Source organism: Camelus bactrianus, chromosome 10 (assembly GCF_048773025.1).
Source record: "Camelus bactrianus isolate YW-2024 breed Bactrian camel chromosome 10, ASM4877302v1, whole genome shotgun sequence".
Lineage (NCBI taxonomy): Eukaryota > Metazoa > Chordata > Mammalia > Artiodactyla > Camelidae > Camelus > Camelus bactrianus.
In genome coordinates this window covers 30,860,750-30,882,108 of record NC_133548.1, presented here as the reverse complement: position 1 = coordinate 30,882,108, position 21,359 = coordinate 30,860,750, and the positions used below count along the sequence as shown (strand labels likewise).

At 34.5% G+C, this 21,359-nt stretch overlaps 1 protein-coding gene across 2 annotated transcripts in view; it reads left to right on the top strand.

Annotated features, from left to right (window-relative positions):
- LUZP2 (leucine zipper protein 2) overlaps window positions 1-21,359 on the top strand; it is a 423,961-nt gene that overhangs the window by 332,388 nt on the left and 70,214 nt on the right. For both annotated transcript variants that reach the window (XM_074372225.1, XM_074372226.1), the window contains 2 exons: window positions 2,881-2,943; window positions 7,534-7,596. In XM_074372225.1, coding sequence (XP_074228326.1) covers window positions 2,881-2,943; window positions 7,534-7,596 — 126 coding nt within the window. The remainder of the gene's footprint in view (window positions 1-2,880; window positions 2,944-7,533; window positions 7,597-21,359) is intronic.

Sequence of the window (21,359 nt, the reverse complement as noted above, 5' to 3'; positions counted from 1 at the left end):
ATATTTAAACTTTTTATTTCTAAATGTTTCCAGTTTTATTGAGAAATAGTTGACATAGATTGCTGTATAAGTTTAAGGAGTACATCATGATGATTTGACTTACATATATTGTGAAAAGATTACATTAGATTCATCAAACAGCCATCTTCTCATATAGATAGAATAAAAAGGAAAGAAAGAAGAAATTTTAAAAATGTTTTCCTTGTGACGAGAACTCAGGATTTTCTCTCAATAATTTTTTCTCTATGCCATACATCAGTGTTAGCTGTAGTTACCATGTTGTACATTACACCCCTCTACGTATTTATCCTGTAACTGGAAATTTGTACCTCTTGACCACCTTCCTCCAGTTCCTCCTCCCTCCACCCTCTGCCTCTGGTAGCCATAAATCTGATCTCTTCTTGTGTGTGTGTGTGAGTTTGGTTCTTTGTTTGTTTTTTAGTTTCTCTTTCTGACTTTTCTCACTTAGCATAATGCTTTCAAGTTTCATCCATGTCACAAATGGTAGGATTTCTTCTTTTTAATGGCTAAAGTAATGTGTAATTATCCATTCATCCATCAGCAGACACAGGTTGTTTCCATATCTTGGCTATTATAAATAATGCTACTATGAACATGGGTGTACAGATATCTTTTTAAGTTATTGTTTTCTTTTCTTTTGGTTGTATTCCCAGAAGTGGAATTGCTGAATCATATGGTAGTTCTAGTTTTAATTTTTTTGAGGATCTTCCATACTGTTTTTCATAGTTGTTGCACTGATTTACAGTCCCATGAACAAGTGCACAAAGGTTTCCTTTTCTCGACGTTAATGCCACCATTTGTTACCGCTTGTCTTTTTAATGATGGCCATTCTAACAGGCATGAGGTAATATTTCATTATGGTTTTAATTTGTGTTTCCCTAATTACTAGTGATGGTGAGGATTTTTTCATGTACCTGTTGGCCTTTTCTATATCTTCTTTGGAGAAATGTCTATTCAGGTCTTTTGTCCATTTTTTAAAAATTAGATTATTTGTTTTTTGCTATTGAGTTGTATGAGTTCTTTGTATGTTTTAGATATCAACCCCTTATCAGATACATGGTTTGCACCTTTTTGGACTTTTGTTTTCTCTTCTTTGTTAATGATCTCTTTAGAAGTTACTTAGTTTGATGCAGTCTCACTTGTTATTTTTTATTTTGTTGCTAGTGCTTTAACCAGCAGGTCCGAAAAGACATTACAAACAGTTATGGAACCAAAAAATTAACATTAATACAATGCTACTAAACAAACTATACACCTTGTTTGAATTTCACCAGTCTTTCCTCTAAAAGACTATAGCCATCAAAATGAGGAATATCTAAGTGAATAACAAATCTCTAGAGATAGTGAAGACATCTCTTATGTACAAAAACAACAGAAGAAATCAAAAAGAAAAATAGATAATTTTCATAGAAAAAGAATTTAAGATTGCATACCAAAGGTATCATAAATAGACATAAGCAGAAGGAAAACTGGGGTATTTTTTTAACCTACAAACTGAGCAACACTGCAGAGTTAGAACATCAGTATGTATCCCTTTATTGTCGTTTTTGAGCTTTTAAATACAGGAATAATATATATTAAATTCTCTTTAAAAACCCTAATCTGTGTTTTGTTATATGATGAGTACAAATATTTGCTAAAATACATTACTTGAATGAATCCAGATAACTTTCTCATTTGTGTAAAACATTTCATGATACTGAAATTCTAAATGAGTCTTTTAGAATTTCAACACTTAGGTAAAGAGGAAAAGTTAGACAAAGAATTCTTTCAAACTGAGGCAACTGTACCCTTTCTCTGCATGACAAGAAAATAAAATATGAAATGATGTTCATAATCAGGTGGGAATTGTGAGAGAAGAAGTCTTAAATTTGACGTTTTCATTCATTCAGTTATTCATTCACGCTGCATAAATTTAGTTCAATTTGCTTATGATGCTCATCAAATTGACTCTCTTTAGAGGCATTATGTATGGGATGTACTTTACATTGTTATGCTGTTTGCTCCTGCAGAGATGGTGCAAAGTCTAAATCCTGTGGGTTTTACAAAGTTTTCTGCTCTCCTTTAGGCTGCCTGTCTAAAAGAAGCTTAAGTACTCAGAATGGGACAGACAGGAAAGCCTGAGTGTAATGAGAGAGATATAATTGAATACCTGCAAGGGTTTAAATTCACATGGCTAATAGGTGGCTTCCATTTCTGAAATAACAAACATTTGTCCATGAATCTATGGCAGTTATGATGGGTTCATAGGGTTAACATGTCTGTCTGCACTCAAGCCCAGCAGAGCGAGTACACTTAGAGGCCTGGAAGCAGAATTAGGCTCTGAGCATCAAGATGATTCTTTAATAAAGAAAAACAAAGAAACCTTTGAGGGCAATGCACAGATGCCAGAATATAAGAGGACTCCAAAACCATTTATGTTTAAAGCAAATTCAGACTCTGATGTGTCTGTGACCATATTGCACTAGCGTCCGAGATGACCAGCATCCAGCTTATAGTAGCTATAAGTGCTGGCTGTTTAGAAGGGTGTTTTCAGAAAATAGCATAAATTGCAAATTTGATACTAAAATTGTTTTATAAAACAACATACATAAATACAATGAAACAGAGTTAAATGTAAGACCAAATGAAGTTCCGTATTTTCTAATGAATGTGTTAATGCTAATACATAAAAAAGTTTACTGAATCAAAGAAACATTCTTTTACATTACAGATTCTGCTCAGTGTATGTAAATCCATTACATCCCAATACGAAGGACTTATTTGTGAACAAAACATAGAGAAATGCTGCTGACATCTTTAAGGAAATTGTTAATATTTTATAACTCCTCAGCAATAAAACTATGTTTCTTTCCTCAGAATAAGAGCTTGAAAAACAAACTCTTGTCAGGAAGCAAGCTATGTGGCATGCATGCAGAAGAGGTGAGTAAATTTTCCCTTTCTTATAGCTTTAACTGGATAGAAACAATATTAGGGCCAGATTTCTTTGAAAACCCAGACATCTGGTGGCTGTTTTTTCCCTCTATAACATAAATACAAATGTTGGAATAACAAAATAAAAACACATTGTCTAACTTTTGGATGTTTTTGGATGTTTTAACATTTCATCTCCAAAAGGAAAAAGAAAAAATTTTAGCCAGTTAAGTGTTACTTTTCTAAATAATATTCTGAATTCCTTCCTTAACTGGATTATCAGAATGCCCTTAATAGCAAACACCTGAAGATCCATTAAATTTTCATTTTTGGTGCCCTATGTGATGTCTACACAGTTTTGCAATGGCAGTTGAGTGTCAAAATGAGGATTCCAGGGTCGACCATAAAACTTAAGGAACAAATACATTTATTGGTTTAACGAGAATATTGTCTCATGGATTTCTTAGGGGGAAAAAAGTCATTCTTTTCAATCTAAGTTTAATTAAAATCAATTTCTTGTACTCTTGATCTTCCAAATCCACCAGTACTTTATGATCCCCTATTTAATGCTGTAGAAATATAACTCACAGTGAGTAATTCTAAGTGATAGCAGTGAGATGGTAGAAATAGTGCCGTAGTAAGTGATTCTTTGTACCTCAAGGAGACAATAGTCAGTGTGTTACTGAATTCTCAAAAAAGCATACACGAAGATAGGATTAGTTATACAAAAAAAAAATTAATGGAAAAGCCTATGAATGATAAGGAACAAGGTGATAATAGTCTTCATACCTCAATAAAGATCTGATGCTTGTGAGGAAGAGGGAAGGAAAGAGGTTTAGGTAAAAAAAGAACAGTGGCTTACACAAACTGAAAGCTTACTACTCCTTTTCCCAGAGTAGTCTAGAAGTAAGGCACAGAGCTGGCGAACTACCTCTATCATCTCCTAAATACGGAGCCACCTCTCACTCCAAAAACCTTTTCGTGTTATTATCACGTTCTAGCAGGAGGAACAGGGAAGAGGACATGGTGACTCACAAGCAGGGTGCTTTGGGAGTCTATCTAGGAAGTAATGGCACATGTGTCATTGAATCCTATTTGCCAGAACTAGGCCACATGCCCAGCTAAGTTGAAGGGAGGCTGGAAAAAGCTATTAGGTTAGTAGTCACGTGCTCATCCAGAACTTGTTGTTTTGTTTGTTTGTTATTAAAGAAGGTGAGAATATGCCTTGGTGGACATGCAAAAGTCATTATAGTCAACACTGAAGTTAGAGTCTACGATGCAATATAATAATCCACTTATAATGTCCTTACAATAATATTATATGTGGAGTAAATAGAACTTTTCAATACATGGAAACTAAAGGTGAATCATCAAACTGAATAGCTTATAGATAAGAGCCTGTGTAGTGTTTTTTTTTTTTTATTGTGCCTTTCTATTTGGTCATAAATGGACTCTTACATTGTTCATATTTGCTAGGTTTCTAGAACAATCACGTATGTAATGTACAGGTCCTGAATATTATTCATAAGAGGGTAGACAAGTGGAACTAAGTTTTGAATAAAAACCATCTGGATTGAAGCTATACTTTGAGATGGTTGACATGTCCCCAGAGTCCCCACAACACCCATGTACATGAGAGAAAGGTGGCCCCAAGGAAAAGGTGTCTGTTGTGTTTAGAAACAAACAGAAGACTGAAAAAACAAACAAACAACAACCTGGGTCTACCTATACTTTTTAGCCCCTTAGTTCAAGAAAGATTCATATTTCTTTCTTCATCTCAATTCCTTAGAGGATAAATTATTTCTGCATTCTTGTGTAGGAATTCCTGAATGTTTTAGATATTCGTATTGTATTATGTTGAAATAAATTGAAATATGTTCATTACAATTCATTCATTTGCCCTTTCTCTTTATTTATTTATTTCAACTTCTTGATTCAGTAAGTCAGTGCAGTGGGCTCTTGACCAGGATGTCTGTGAAAAACTGTGTTTCTAATATTTGAAACTTTTATTGCTGTATCATTTACAACACTTTCAAGATTCTACTCTGATGATGCTTCCAGCATTAGATGATGATTTAGTAATTTTAACGCCATCATAACACAGTCCCCCACTTTGTAAACTCTACCACCTTACATGGTTAGAAACACAATAGGAAACTGAATCATAGTTACAGTTGGTTCAGTGGAAGACTCAAAGACATTCACTTATGCTTGAAAAATTACCGTATTTCAAAAACATGAGTAGGTTTTATTTGTTAAAGAGGATTTTCATATCAACACAATTTACTAGGATATAATTATCCCACAAGGATCTCGCAGCTTATTATGTATTATAGTCAGCTACTTTTGTTTTATTTTTGCTTGTTCATTTTTAAAAAATACTATGTGTTTAGAGCAGTTCTAGGTTCACAGCAAAATTGAGCAGAAAGTTCAGAGGGTTCCCATATAGCCCCTGTCACCACACACAGCTTCTCCTACTATCAACATCTTCTGCTAGAGTGGTGAATTTGTTGTAATAGATGAAACTGCATTGACACATCATTGTCACCCAAAGTCTCTAGTTTAGATTAGGGTGCATTCTTGGTGTTGTGCATGCTATGGGTTTTGACAAATATATGACATGAATCCATCATTACAGTATCATCTAGAATAGTTTCACTGACTTAATCTGCATCTTAAGAAGCCCTTCAGGTGATTCTTGAGCACCTTAAAGTTTGGCAACTATTGCATTACAGGATAGAATTTTTAAAGCTATATTGAAGAAATAGGTAAGAAATTAAGACTATTAAATCCCACATTTAAACTGAAACTGTGCTTGATTTATGTTACTCTTTTCTTTTGCTTTTTATTGAAGTATAGTTGATTTACAAGATTATATTAGTTTCATAGGTATACAACATAGTGATGCAATATTTTTAGAGATTATACTCCATTTAAAGTTACTGCAAAACAATGGCTATATATTTCCCCGTGTTGTACAATATATCCTTGCTGCTTACTTATTTTACACATAGTTGTTTGTATCTCTTAATCCCATACACTTAACTGTCCCTCACCTCTTTCCCCTCCCTGTTAGTAACAACTAGTTTGTTTTCTATGTCTGAATGTTTCAGTTTTTGTCTATGTTTCAGTTTTTTTATTTAGATTTATTTGTTTTATTTTTTAGATTCCATATATAAGTAATAACAGAGTATTTGTCTTTCTCTGTCTGACTTATTTCATTAAGCATAATACCCTCTAGGTCCATCCACCTTCTTGCAAATGGCAGAATTTCATTATTTCTTATGGCTGAGTAATATTTTTTTATATATATATATATATATATATATATATATATATATATATATATATATATATATATATATATATGACATCTTTTTTTATCAATTCTGTTGATGGACACTTAGTGTTCTTCCATATCTTTGCTATTGAAGTAATGCTGGTATGAACATTGGGGTGCATGCTTTTTTTTTGCATTAGTAGTATAATACTTTTGTTTCAGACTTACTTTTTTTTTTTTTTTAATGCCTAACAGTTTTTTTAGTATTCCATTTCATGGATGTACCACAATTTGCTTACTATTCACCAGTTAATGGACATCTGGATTATTTCCAGCTTCTGATTATTATGAATAATGATACTATAAACATTTATGTATATGTTATAATTTCTCCTAGGTAAATACCTAGAAAGAATTGATGTATAATATATCTTTGTAAGAAAGTACCAACTGTTTCCCAAAATGACTATACCATTTTGCATTCCCACTCAACTATTTTTTCAACTATCATTTTTCATGTGACTATAAATCTATTTGTATGTGTTCTTTTTATCCTGTTGAAGAATCAGAACGTATCATCTCAGATGTAGAAAGACAAATAGCTGGGGTCCTTATGTTAGAGTGTTTGAAATTGGGTGTGCTCTGGAAAGATGGGAATGCTTGGTCAGCATCTGGGGCTCACCAGAACATATTCCAAATGGTAGACAAACATGTCTGCTGGGAGAGATTCCTTTGCTATGAACACTTTCATGTTTGTAATAGTCCTCTTAAAAAGTGCTTTCCTTTGAAGGGCAAACACTCTTCACCTCAACATCTTAGCATTCTAGCTACTTCTCTCACCTTCTGTCACATTTGCTTGCTATCTTCCCTTTGTACGTATCTCAAATCTAAATAGTTGTCATTTTAAACTTATGTATATTTCATCTCAAAAAGTTATGTAATTGTATATAAGCAGTGAAAACTGAGGTATATACATATGCATAGACATACTTAGCATTTAAAATTGAACTGTTGGATATGCCTGGGTGACTCAGATTCTTTGTGTGTTTGTTGGGAGGGAGGCGAGAGGAGGCTTCAAATACTACCTTTTAAACAATATGCCTCCTTTAAACAGGTTTTGGTTGTCTCTTCTTGCCTAGAATAGCTGGAAGTCTGACTCCCAAAGCAGAGATTAAGCTTTTCTGTTTCACTTCCAAATAATTGAGGTCTTTTTTGTTTGGCAGCAAAATTCATTCTTGTGCAGTTTAAAAGAATTTTAATTTTCAGGTTTGAGAGTATAAATGAAATTAAGTCACTAATCCCTGTTTTTGTTCTTACAGTCAAAGAAAATCCAAGCCCAGCTGAAGGAGCTTCGTTATGGGAAGAAGGATTTATTATTTAAGGTGAGCATCTTTCTCCCTTCCTGTTCTAACTGGCTAGCTCAATACCTAAATTATCTAGAATATAATTTAGCTTACATTTAATTTCCAGATTTTCACAAGGATTAGAGTTGTATTTGACTGGACTGAAGGTGCTTTCATTTTATTCCCTACTTAATTAATGAAGATAAATACAGATGTGATTTCCTGGGTACCTTCTTAATCAAAGGCAGGCATCATTCCAAAGTGTTTAAAGTCCCTTTGTAACCTTCAGTTAGTTTAATTCAACATTGAGAAATATTGTCCTTTAGAATATTTATGTTAAGGAGAACATATATTGAGCAAGTTTCCACAGATGAGGTCCACTGGAGACCTACGTTCTTACATAAATCTTTTTATGATAGTCTTTATATTTAATCATGGTTGATTGATTTTGGTTATTGAACTTTCCTTTATGAGACTAACAAGTCAAGTCCTATATACAGGTAAGAGACCTATCACAAACTATGGTTGTGGTTGAATGACTAAGGGCCTCCCAAATATGTACGCTTGCTAACCCGTGGAACCTGTGAAGTTTATAGTTTATGGCAAAGGAGACTTTGTGGGTGTGATTAAGTTAAGGACCCTGCGATAGAAAGATTATCCCAAGTTATCTGAGTGGATCCTAAGTGTAATTACACACGTCTTTTGTAAGAGTGAGACAAGAAGGCCTAAAGAAGAAGAAGACTGTGTGACCACAGAAGTAGAGGAGAAAAGACAACGTAAAGGGTTTTCCCCCTGTAGTCTCCAGAAAAAACACAGCCCTGCCAATACTTTGATTTTGTATCATAAAATTGATTTCTTACATTGACTTTGTGCCATAAAATTTATTTCTTACTTCTGACTTTCAGAACTGTAAGAGAATAAATTATAGTTTTAAGCCACTTAGTAGGTGGTAGTTTGTTATTGTAGCAAGAAGAAACTAATAGATACTCTTTGGTGTCTCCATTGAGTGGCAGAGATAGAGGCAGGTGGCTTTGATGGTGCTTGTGGTACATCTGCATTCCCAAAGTAGCAGAGTGATAGAGTATTAGCCTCTTAGTGGTAGGAATAATAATTTGTTTTATGAGTAAGTGCAGATTACTTCCTGTGTAATATCTATTTTTAAGTGTTTTTATTACAATTATCATCCCAATCTATGGATATCAGGTTTAAATTAAAGATAATCCTTCACTTTATTTAATGGTTGGAAAATCCTTTCATTTTTTTTTTTTTCCAGTGAAAACAGTGAGAAATGACTTCTCACTCTTCTTTGATATGTTTACTTTTGGTTTAGTGTCGTGGGAAGCTGTTCCTATTATGTAAACCCGTATTTATTAAATTCTCATTCCATACAAGTCGTGAATCTGGGCACATCTTGCCATTTAGTTTTTCATAAATATGCTTCCTGCCATTCCTTTGACCTCACTTATAACAAGATTTTCCCCAGGACGCTAAGAACACTGTGAATTAATTCTCATTAATGCTTACTGACTGTCAGTACTCTGCTTATCATATGTGACAAATAAATATGATAAAAGTATACAGTCCCAGGCACTTGCCTGTCTACCTTTAATCTTTCATACTGAGACTCTTGAGCTTGGACTGTCAACTTTTATATTCAACTTAGCCTTAGCTTTTTGCAGTCATCAACAACAAATAATTGAAATTGGGGGGAAAAAGTGTTTCTGTGTGATATGGTTGCATTTGCAATGAAACGTATACTTCCTCTGAATTAGTTTAATTTAATAAGATCAGGAATATAATAAACCAGTGCCAAGCTTCCTAAAGCTGGTAAGTTTTAGGTATTAGGCTGGGAGATTTATGCAAAAATACATGATTATATGAGGCTTTCTAAATTTTTTGAATTTCATCTCTCAAATTGAAGAGTTATAGAAAGAAAAATTGGGAGAAAAGAACGAGGAGATCCAATAATTTTCAATGATTTACTTCTTTGTAATATGACAGTTGTTAAATATAGATTACTAATTTATCAACTTTCAGAAATTATCAAATCATAGTTTGTTGAAAATCTGTATTTCTTGAAAAAATGAGACATTATTTCTAAGCCTTGTTATTTATTTCACTTTGAGAGGAGCACTTATATATGAAATCAAGTGTGTTGTGTATGAATAGGCTATGAATTTGCATAAATTAGGATGCTGTAAGCATATGCTTTCCGCAAAACACTGTTTAACAGCTAGATTTTTACTAACTCAAATAACAACAGGTCTAGAGGCATGACAATTTTAGTAGCTAAATTAAATTATTCATTAGCTAAATAATGTCAGCAAGGACCCAGAGTTTTTTTTATTTGTATTTTTTACTTTTTCATATCATGACCCTCAGTTTACTGATTTGTTCTAAGCTTTAATTCCTCACTGTACCAGTATAGTGTCTAAAGATCTATATGACTGTGTATAAAGTTGAAGAGAGAATGTTTCAAGGAGAGATGCTTGTCCTTGAGCATCATCATTTTTGTAAAGGAAGAACTTTTTTTGGAGGTTCCACCAAGATATGATAGAAGAATATTTTTTTAAGAAATCTCTCCAAACTTGGGCATGTATCCATGCAAAAGCAAGACTTTAGTGTTTTCAGCTTCTACTATGAAAGATCGCTTCTTTTAGAAGTAAAGTAAAGGAAAACTAATTTTTAGTAGGGAGGCAACCAACAATTTCTGCTATAATATATTCATCTGCTCATCTTGATGTCAGCAAACTCATTTTATTTGCTTACTTTTATGTCGACAGTGCACATTTTAGGTCTTATATAAACATACGTTAAATAAATAAATGGATAAATACATACACACATACATAAATAGATGCGTTAGGGCAGTAGGTAGTAGAAACCAGCAATGCCTGTAACTCTAAAGGGTTTGTGATCACAGGAATCTATCGATGCACCTATTACAATAAGTCTGTGAAATCTCTTTGGTAATAACTTGCTGAATCTTAAATAAGTAATATAATATTTTATTTCCCTGAGAGTAATTCCCTGAGAATTGGTTCAATTTTGAGGTTGATGGTTTTTAGTAAAGATAATCTTCGAAGGAGCAATGCCTGCTGCTGAAGCACATGAATTTTATCTGAAAAATAATGGCATGTGCTGACAGTTGCAAGACATGCTGATAAATTCAGGGTTCAAATTAATATTTGAGAGCTGGCTTTTGATTGGGGAAGGCTGCCAGCAGCAGTAAACATTCTCTACTAAAGAAAGAAGTGAGGCCCTGAGGACTGTTATTTGCCCAGGACCTGAGTTACTTTTTATCCTCCTCGATTCAGTTTGGAGTTGATATTCTCTAGCATACTTACTCTCCATTTTGCTGCTCTATTTTACTTTTACATATACTTATTTTTTTAATTTCAAAAGTATTATTTTCTCATTATAGAAAATTTTCAAATCATGTCTTAAAGTATAAAGCCAAAAAAAAAAAAAAGACTTAAAATCTCATCACTTGGAACACACCCAATATTTTGAAATATTTCGTATTTCTGTTTAGTTCTTTTTATACTAGCCATAATCTGCTTTGTGATTAACATATATGTTAATATAGGTTATATATTATACATATTCTGCTTTTTTACATAATTTCAAAATATAAAAGTATCCTTTAATTATCCTTTCTTCATAAAAAATTTAAATACATTTCTATGATTTGTGTGCCAAAAATGACTTTTTTCCTTATATGTGTGTGTATTATGATTTTAATTTATACTTTGATGAAAAATATGTTCTTATTTTAAACTGAGGTATAGTTTTTATTGAACGTGTAACTAAATATAAAGTAATTCACTAAAATTATTTTTAAAATTTAGTATTATTGATATCTAATACACATTAGTTTTGGAGTTTGGATTTTTTTAACTTAAATGATGAATAGTTGAGAAATACAATAATATATATTTAAAGTATACAATAAGATAATTTGATATGCATATATATTGTAGAATGATTACCAAGATCAGAATAATTAACACATCCATCATCTCACATAGTTAACTCTTTATTTGTGTATGTGTAATGAGAATGATTTAGATCTACTCTCAGCAACTTAGAATGATACAATACCCCATTATAACTATAGTCACCATACTATACATTTGATCTTCAGAACTTTTTCTTCTTATAAGTGCAAATTTGCATACTTTGACATCCATTTCCCCTTTTCCCTCTTCTCTGCACCTGGCAACCACCATTCAATTTTTTGTTTCTATAAAATCAGCTTTTTTTTTTTTTTTAATTCCACGTATAAGTGGCATCACACAGTATTTTCTTTCTCTGTCTTATCTCACTTAGCCTAATGCCCTCCAAGCCCATCCATGTTGTCACAAGTGGCCTGGCTTCAGTAGGGAAAGACTTCCCCCCTGAATGTGGCTGTGAGGTGGTCTTATGTTCCCAGGGGAGCACAGCAGTGTAGTCTCATGCGGCTCCATCAGCCGAGCTCAGTGTTAGCACAGACTGCAGCAGCATGGACCCTGGGGTGACAGAGTGCAGCAATGGCTTGGGCCCTGGGGGCAAAGTGCAGTAGCAGCACAATCTGGGGTTGATAGGACAAAGTCTCAACTTTGGCAGTCACAGAAGAACAGCAACTTATCCCTGGTGGTCCATTAAAGCTGTGTGTTGGACTGAGAAGGTGGGGCTCAGACCAGCAGAAGAATAGTCCTGGCACTAACAGATCAGAGCCATGACCTGGGACCAGTGGTGGGGCTCAGAGCATCAGCCAGGTGGTCCCCAGAAATGATACGTAAGAGCTGGGAACCGGGAAGAGGGGTAGAGCCCAGGGAAGTGGCAGCTCTGGTCTTACATATCACAACAGACTGATGTATCTCAATCCCAAAGAATGGCGACTGGAGCCTTTTAGGGCATGGCCCACTGCAACAATAGCTCCAGCCCTGGGGGAGAGACTCAGCAGCAGGGACTCTGGGAAGCTCCATTAGCTGGGACCTGTACTGGTGGAGACCATCGGAAGCCACAGTGGTGAGACTTGCAGGGATTCTCTGCTGTCCTTTTCCCTGTGGGGTGAAGTTCCTCTATGGGGACTCTGCCTGACACGGAGCTACTGAAGACTGGGCGATGGAGTAAGGAGGGTAAAATGCTTCCTACACTTTTCTATATGGCCATCATCAGTTTTTGAGTTCTGCCATGTTTTTGCTCCTTCTTCATTATAGTCCACAGCTTTTCCTGAGATATTTTCATGAGTTTATAGTTTATTTATTTATTTATTTTTTTGGTGGGAGGCAGAGAAATGTTGGGACCTCCTAGCCATTCATCTTGCTGAGGTCAACTCCCTTAATAAAATTATACCAGTTGACTATCCCATCAGTGTAGTTAAGAAAAAAATTGCTGTGTTTAAGTAAGACTTCTTTAGTACTGAGTATTCTCATTAAAGAAACAAGAATAAATGAGTAGGTAAGTAAGAATATTAGTCTGTTCAGGCTAACATAACAAAATAGAATGAATGGACTGGGTGGCTTAAACAACAAAAATTTATTTTCTCACAGTCTGCAGGCTGGAAGGTCTGAGATCAAGTCTGGCAGAATTTAATTTCTGGTGAGAGCCCTCTTCTTGGTTTGCAGCAATCACCTTTCCACTGTGTCCTCACTTGGAGGAGACCTAGCGAGCTCTCTGATGTCTCGTCTTCCAAAGACCTTAATCCTACAAATATCAGGGTTCCACCCCTAAAACTTCATTTAACCTTAATTACCTTCCTATAGGCCCCATCTTCAAGTATAGTCATATTGTGGGTTAGCTTTTCAAGTGTACTAGTCTGGTGGGGAGACACAATTCAGTCCATTGCAGTAATTAACTAAATAATACGTGCAATAAAGCCACACAAACTTTGTTGTTTGAGAGATTGTAAAATGAAAATTACTGTTTTGATTTGCCATAAAATGATTACTGGGTAGCTTGAACATTTATTTTTAAATGTGAGCCATTTAATTTCATTTACTTAACATTTTTTGTTGTTGTCTTGGTCATTTCAAAACAATTTCTACAATGGTCTCCAGTCACCAAAAGTTGAATTTATCAACTTTCCTACTGAGGTAGGAATAAGGGACAGTTTTGAGTTTTGATACCAGATTCTTAAAAGGAGACACTGCTGTAATTATTTGGAAGTTATCTCTGAAATCACTTCTATGTTCCATAGGCTAAGGATTAGATACAGTCTGGGTGGGACGTCTTTTTAACATATATTTTGTCCATTACAAGTTTCCTAAACTAACTTTCCCTATATGAAGACTTACATATTTATGCCTTTGCTGAAGGTTCTGTTCACCATGTCATATTGCTAATATTTGGTCTCTTTAAATCATAAGCATAATGTCAATCTTCATTTAATAGTATTTATAGTATGTATACATTTATAGAAAATAACACATGACGTGTTGATAGTAAATATATTCAAAGTATATGTTTCCTTTAAAATTATATTGCTCCCATTGAGATGTGTAATCTTTTTTTTTTAATGTTGATTTATTTATTTATTTATTTTTAATGGAGGTACTGGGGATTGAACCCAGGACCTCATGCATGCTAAACATGCTCTTTACCACTGAGCTATATACCCTTCCCCCTAAATGTGTGCTCTTGACTCTGTAGAATTAGAAAATCTCTAGTAATACTAACAACTGGTATATATTGAGCACTAATCATGAACTTGTAAGATATTATGCATTGTCTCATTTATCCCTCAAAATAACTTAGGTATGTATGATGTATTGAGGTATAGGATCTGTGTGTGTGTATATATATGTAAGTATATACACACATACTGTAATGTGTGCATGTGTGTTAATGTGTGTGTATAAAATGAGTCCTAAAAAGCTAGTGGTCTGAGGCCATCAATATAGTAGACATAGTATATGACTGAGAAAGGACTTAGATCTGTCATATATGTTCATACTCACAGTCAGTGTCTAATCTTCTTCCTTGTCTTTTTTTACCCTGTCTTTATCTTTCTTTTTCTTACTTCCTGTGGTCTCCCTGGTGACCAGCTCTCTCTTCATTATTTGTCTGCTTCTTCACTCTCTAAATTCCTGACCATCTTCCTAGTACTTACTAGTTGTAGCACAGGTAGAATATTCCATCTTTCTTTGTCCTCTAGTTCTTACAAACCTCTTTGGCAATGTCTTGACCTTCATATGGTCACACTTTTTTGGTCCTAGTATCCGTCTCTTTCCCCACATTCCAGTCTTCTGAGACATTCTTTTTGGATGCATTCCAGGGGTTTCATGAAAAGACCATGACATATTAGATCTCCACTGAGGGAGAGATGCTGGTTTTGTGACTATTTCTGTTATTTATTGAATAAAAGCAACTTAATACCCTGTGTCATTCGGTGTTTGAAATACAATAGTGAATTAACTAAATTACTGCCTACATGGAGTTTATAGTCTAGCGATAAAAATAATGCCTTAATTATTTTTAGCTTTTTATACTTTACCTAGTGCCGTGATGTACATTATTTCATTTGATCCTCACTACAATCTCTATGAGACAGAAAGGAGAAGTTGTAGGATCCATTTTGCCATGAGGGTATTGAGGCCTTGAGAAGTTTGATAATTACTCAAGGCCACCAAAATATTTATTTTCAAAGTTAATTTATTAGCAGATTGAAATCATAACTATTTTATTTATTTTAAATTGAAGTGACTTATTAGAGTTTCTTGGCTCAGTATTTTTGACGGAATTTATAGTTATTCCTTTGATAACAATTACCATAGTACATGTATACCATGGTATCAAGATTCTGACAATTATTCTGGCATATTTGGTGACAGAACAGATGCACTCATTCCTTCTGAAACTCAGACATCAGAATGGCATGTGTTCTTACTGCTACTTTCTCTAGAAACCAGATGCGTTCAACTGGTGTCTGCTTCTGAAAACAGGGACACTGCCACATGAATTCCCCCAAGTATGGATACCAACAAGTGTCAGATTATTTTCTGATGATTTGAGTCTTCTATAAGGGAATTCTGTGAAGCAGTTGCCCCTGAATTTTTAAACCCTTGTGTAATTTAACATAATTTTTGTGCATCTGTCTCTCATCAATTTACATTTATCTCATCCACATATTAAACCATTTTTAATAAGCAAAAGCATTTTCAGTGCCACTCATTTGTTATGTGTCAGTTTATCGCCAGTTAAATGAGTTTTGGCCCTAAAAATGTAGGCACCTTGCAGAAGAGGTTAGAGGGTTTACTGATTTCATTTTCTTACGTGATTTAACAAAGTTTAATTTTCAAAACACATTCATTTGTGCCTCAAAATAATTCTGTGAGTCAGTCAGGGCAGGTAATGTTGTCACCTTATCATGTATCAGAAAAACAAGTCCTAGAGAAGGTTAAAAACTTGTGTGAAATCATAGAACTAATAAGTGGCAGTTTTATTCTAATGTAAGTCTTTTGACTCCACTACATCACATTTTTCACGGTTATATTTCTACTTTGTATCTTAGGGGAATTTATAGATTATACTTTTCAGAAACATTACCTAATGTACTCAAAGATTGAAAAAGGCAAACATGCATAGCTGGAAATAAATAAAACTTGGTGACATAAAAAATAATATCTGTTGTTAGCTAGTATCCAATGCATTTGCTTAAAAACATAAGCATTTTCTATACAAAATTAAGATATTTTCAGTTTACAATTAGCAATTGTTTGGAACAGAAGTCTCTTGTTATCTACCCTACAAGTTTTTAAAACTACAGCATAGAAGTACCTTCTGTGGTAAGAAATAGGAGAAATTTAATTGACCTTGTCCAAATTAACCCAACTTTTCAGGCTTCCTCCTCCCATTTTTCAAAGCTCAAAAACCAACTCGCCTCACCCATTTTCTTATTATCGGTGTATATTTGCAGGTTGTTAAAAGACACAGGTATCTCTTATCATAAGTCATAGCAAATTTAAACTTATTAAACATTAATTCTTCTCCAGAACTGTATTCCAAATACTGAAATCACTAACAGTACAGGACTTTTTAAGCAACCAAGCCCAGAGCTGTAAAGGGACTTATCTATGACTGACTACACAACTTCAGTCTAAGCTTCCTGATCTCATGTTCATTCCTTTGTTCAAAATTGTTGACTGAGCACACATTATCTATTAGGCACTAAGCAAAGTGGTTTTCCTTCCATTTGACCCTTCGTACTTTAGCAAGGGATTTGAAGTCAATGGATGAATTTCAGAAAGATGTTGATGCCTCATAATTTTTCCATAATTTTTATAGGTTTGCATATGGCATTTTTCTTGGAGAGGAGCTTGTATAATTTATCAGATTTTCGAATGTTCTGTACATATCCAAAATTTTCACAATTTGAGAACCATTGCTCTACAAATTGGCCCTCACCTTCTATCATTCTAAGTACTTTCAGACAATGGTAAGCAGAGCTTTCTCTGGCTGTTATGAGAATGCTATGCTTGTTCCAAGTTTCTGTCTTTTTCTTTCTTACTCTTTTCACTTACTAGAAAACTGAGGTATATTAGAAAACTGTCAGGCTGATGATTATGTTAGAAATTATTTTCAGAAAATCTTCATAACTTCAAATAATGTTTTTAAAAATTTTATCTTCTTAACCAAATTTTATCATTAATTCAAGATTTGGGGGGAAAAAGAAAGTTGTGACCTATCACACAAGAAAATAAAACATGTTAAGTAGTTTAAGCCAGGTATTGTAAATACATTTAAAAAAGTGAGTACCTTTGTGTGTTCCCATCCCACGCCCTGTGACTGCCCATTCTATACCTTGCTAATGGGTCGTGGTACTCTTTTCCACTGAGCTTGAAATCTAGTCTTGAAGTCATTCTCATTCTAAGAGTTGAATGCTCCTAAGTTAGTACCTATTTGCCATCCCTGAAGAGTGCTAAATATTTTGCCTATACAGTCTTCTGTCTACAGAGCTACTCTGCAGTAATTGCTCACCATTGTTTTACCTTTGTAGCAAATGATAACTGTTACATATTTGCAAAGATTTTGTAGAGAAATGACCTGAAGGCTAAGGAATGTTAAGGAATAAGGATGCATAAGTGAGAATCTTTGTGCAGAAAATCAGATTGAAGCCAATTAAGTTTAGACCAGCCCTAGAACATTTCTCCATGGGGCGGAGAGGCTGAGATGAGCCTTGAATTGTCGAACTTTCCTACCTATTCTTTTCCTATCCATCATATTGCATGTGTGTCTTGGCTTAGCAAGCTGTCCTCCCTCTGAGAAGGGCCCACAGTCTTTATAAGGTTCAACTGACTTCACACAGGTCCTTGCTTGCAGCATATCTAGAGCAGTGGGGCCATCGTGAGACCTTTGGGGAAAATCACTCTTTTTGTGGGACTTGCCTGGAATACTGCTATTTCTGTTCTAGGCATAACAGCCACCGATTGATGCACTGATTTCTTTTGATCCTAAATGACTCTTTTTTTTAGTGCATTAAAATAGTCATTTTTTGGGTTTTTTTTTTTCCAGTGAGAGACATCTGTTTCTTCTGAGCACACTGAAAGTTTGACACATGTTGTTGATCAGAAGTTGTCTTAGGTTCTGAAATTATAGAGTAGAAATTATGGCCTTCTGTAGAGTCAAATTTGGGCACCAGAAGTATCACTCAGGGACATGTGTCATCGTCAGATAGCTTCTCATCTCTAATTACAATATGAAACAATTAACGTAGCATCTCTGTTTTAAACATAATTCTTTATCTTGAATATAAAAGAAAAAGCAACAGAGAAAACACAGCAGATTCACTCATTATAATTTTTTTTAAATGCCTTATTTCCTCTATCTTTTATCTTGATGGCGATGCCAACTGTGATTTCAGAAAACAACAGCAAGTTACTGTCCTTGCTTGAGTGCTGCTTCTTTTGGTAACACATTTTGATGTTCTCCTTTGTCATGGCAGGAGACGTTTCAGAAGCATATTTGTGAATCTACTTGACTTATTTCATTTCATTGCTGTTAACTCAGTAACTAGGATGTTTGTTAACCGTGTAATAAAACAGAAGCCAATTATTTCCGAAGGTAATTGCATGGAAAGCTGCTGCAACAGATCCAATATAGAGGAACTTTAAAAAGGAGAGTTCTCCACTAATTTCATAGTTTATGAAAAGCAATGTCCAGCTTATGAAGGCAAGAGCAGAACCCCTAAGTACTTCTCACCAGGAATCTTTCCCCAGGGCAACACTGCCACTTCAATCATTGTCCCTGATATATCTCTGCAGAAAGATTTCTTCTTGCCTAACATTGTCATTTGGACTTAACGAACCCCCTTTGAGAAACAAGTCAGATCAACTTGTTACATAAGTTGTCAACAACACAGATGCTTCACATTAAAAGGGTCCTAGAACACCTTCGATGCTAGTGTCTTGCACAAAATTGGCTAATCTCCCTGACAGCATTGCCTCTGAGTGTAAATGTTCAGTGATTAAGGTTCATAACATTCCAAAGTAGGTTTTTTCCCTTCTTAAAAAATTCTGATTGTTGAAGAACCCCTTCTGATCCTTGGTTATAGTTGATTATTTTTATGTACACCTATCTGATTCCCACAGAGATGCCAAACTCATTCTATAAAGTAATGGGCTTTTCCCCACAGGCTCTTTTGGTTCCTTCTTTATTCTTCATCTCTATTTGCCTTTTCTATTCTATATGCCCACACAGCGCTTAGACTCCTTCAAAAGGAGAATTGAACCACGTGATGTAATTGCTTTTCAGTCCCGGGAATATTTGGGGTATCTTAGCCAAGGGTAGAACTCGGTTTACTGCTAATGCTGAAATACACTGGGAAGGCAAAGTGGGGTGTATTATTTGAGTAGGCAATGAAAATCATTTCAGTGGTTTTCAGTGAATTCATGCTACTTAGCCAGAAACCAAAATTTACAGTCACCAGCACACATTTTTCACTGTTTTTCCCAATTACATAATCTCTTTTTTAATTGAGGTATAATTGCCAAATGACATTATATTAGTTTCAGGTGTACAACATAATGATTTGATACTTGTATATATTGAACAATGATCACCAAGTCTAGTTAACATCCATCACCATACATAGTTACAATTTTGTATGTGTATAAGATCTTTTAAGATCTACTCTCAACAACTGTCAAATATGCAATACAGTATAACTATAATCACCATGCTGTGCATTACATCCCCATGACTTATTTATTTTATAATTGAGGGTTTGTACCATTTGTCCTCCTTTACCTATTTCATCTACCTTTCACCCCCTGCCTCTGGCAACCACCAATAATCTTTTGTCGAAGTCACAATTAGCGTATCCTCTCATCCTGTCCTCTAAAAATAGAAGGATGAAAATTCCCCAACTCTGAGAGAATCCGTATGGAATATATTATATGATGTGCAGAAACTCTGTGATCACACTTTGGGTAAAATCTTTTTGCTTAAGCAGCACTTCTTGGAGCAAGTCAGATAGAACATGGAGCACAATTAAGAAGCACTTACTGTGGGGGCTGACGGTACTTTGCATGCTGCAAGAGATAGAGAAAAGCGCTTCTAACAAAGACTATTTTACAAATTTCACTGATCTGTATATGAAAAGTCTTACTTATATCAACCCTAAGCTTCATCTACTGAATGTTTTGTCTATTTCTTTTTCCTTAGCAAGTGTAGCTTGATGTGGCAAAAAGAATGTGTGTTTGCAATCAGGGGATCTGGGTTCTTAATTATCTCTTTCCCTTACCTGGAAACAGATTAAATAATCACTTAGCTTTGTTGGGTATCAATTTCTTGTTAGCAAACTATGGATAAGATAAATACACACACTTCAAAGTTATTTAACAGGGTCAAATGAGATTATATATTCAAATGAATTCTACAAAATATTTTGTATACATTCCATTATCAGTGAATTTTTGTTTGTTTTAGTTTTTCCAGAGGGAAGTGTATTCTCAAGATATTACTAGGTCACTTTTTCAGACTAAACAACTGTTCTTCTTAATCTCATTCAAGAAAGGTGTCACATCTTTTCAACTCAGACCTTCATACTTTTCAGTCTCTAGGATGTATAAAACTGTATTCCAGACCCTTTTTTTCTCCTTTAAAATAGAGTTGCCTTGGAAACCAGGGGAAAAGTTCATTTCCTTCATTCTAGGCAAATGCATTCTTTTTATTTATAAACAAAGGCAATATGATCTTCAGAACATTCTAGAGAGAAAACAGCTCATGTTGTTTAGTATTTATATAGCAATCAAGGACTAAAGGCGTAATAGCTTCTCAGAAATGAAATTATTGTCATATCTACTTATTTTTTTTTCAAATACAGTTTTTACATGAGTCTCTTTATTAAAGAAATGGATATGGAGACCAAGAACTCGATGCAATTTCTTAACATAATTGCAGCTGACCATTGTCTGGGGTCAGACCTGAAAGATTACATTCTCTTTTCCAATTGCCTTTAATGTATTGTTTGCAGGAATAAATGCAAGTTATCTCCAATCTAATCTAGTCAGTTGTGTAAGAAGCCTTTGCTATAATAATTTGGTTCCATGCTTTGTGTCATCTTGGAAAAATTTGATATGCTGATATACTAATAATTTATCCATTAAAATCTATAAAGTCTTCTAAAATAATAGTATTGAAATTAGCCCTCCGGATTTTCTTTTAGTTTCTTAAGTTGAGCAGAAACCATGCTAACTCAGTATTACAACATCCCCCCTTCCTTCATGTGTTAAATTTGTTTTTACTTTAGATGCATGGTGGATAATAGTGATCCCATATATAATATCTGCACTCATTTGAACCCTTTTAATTGCATG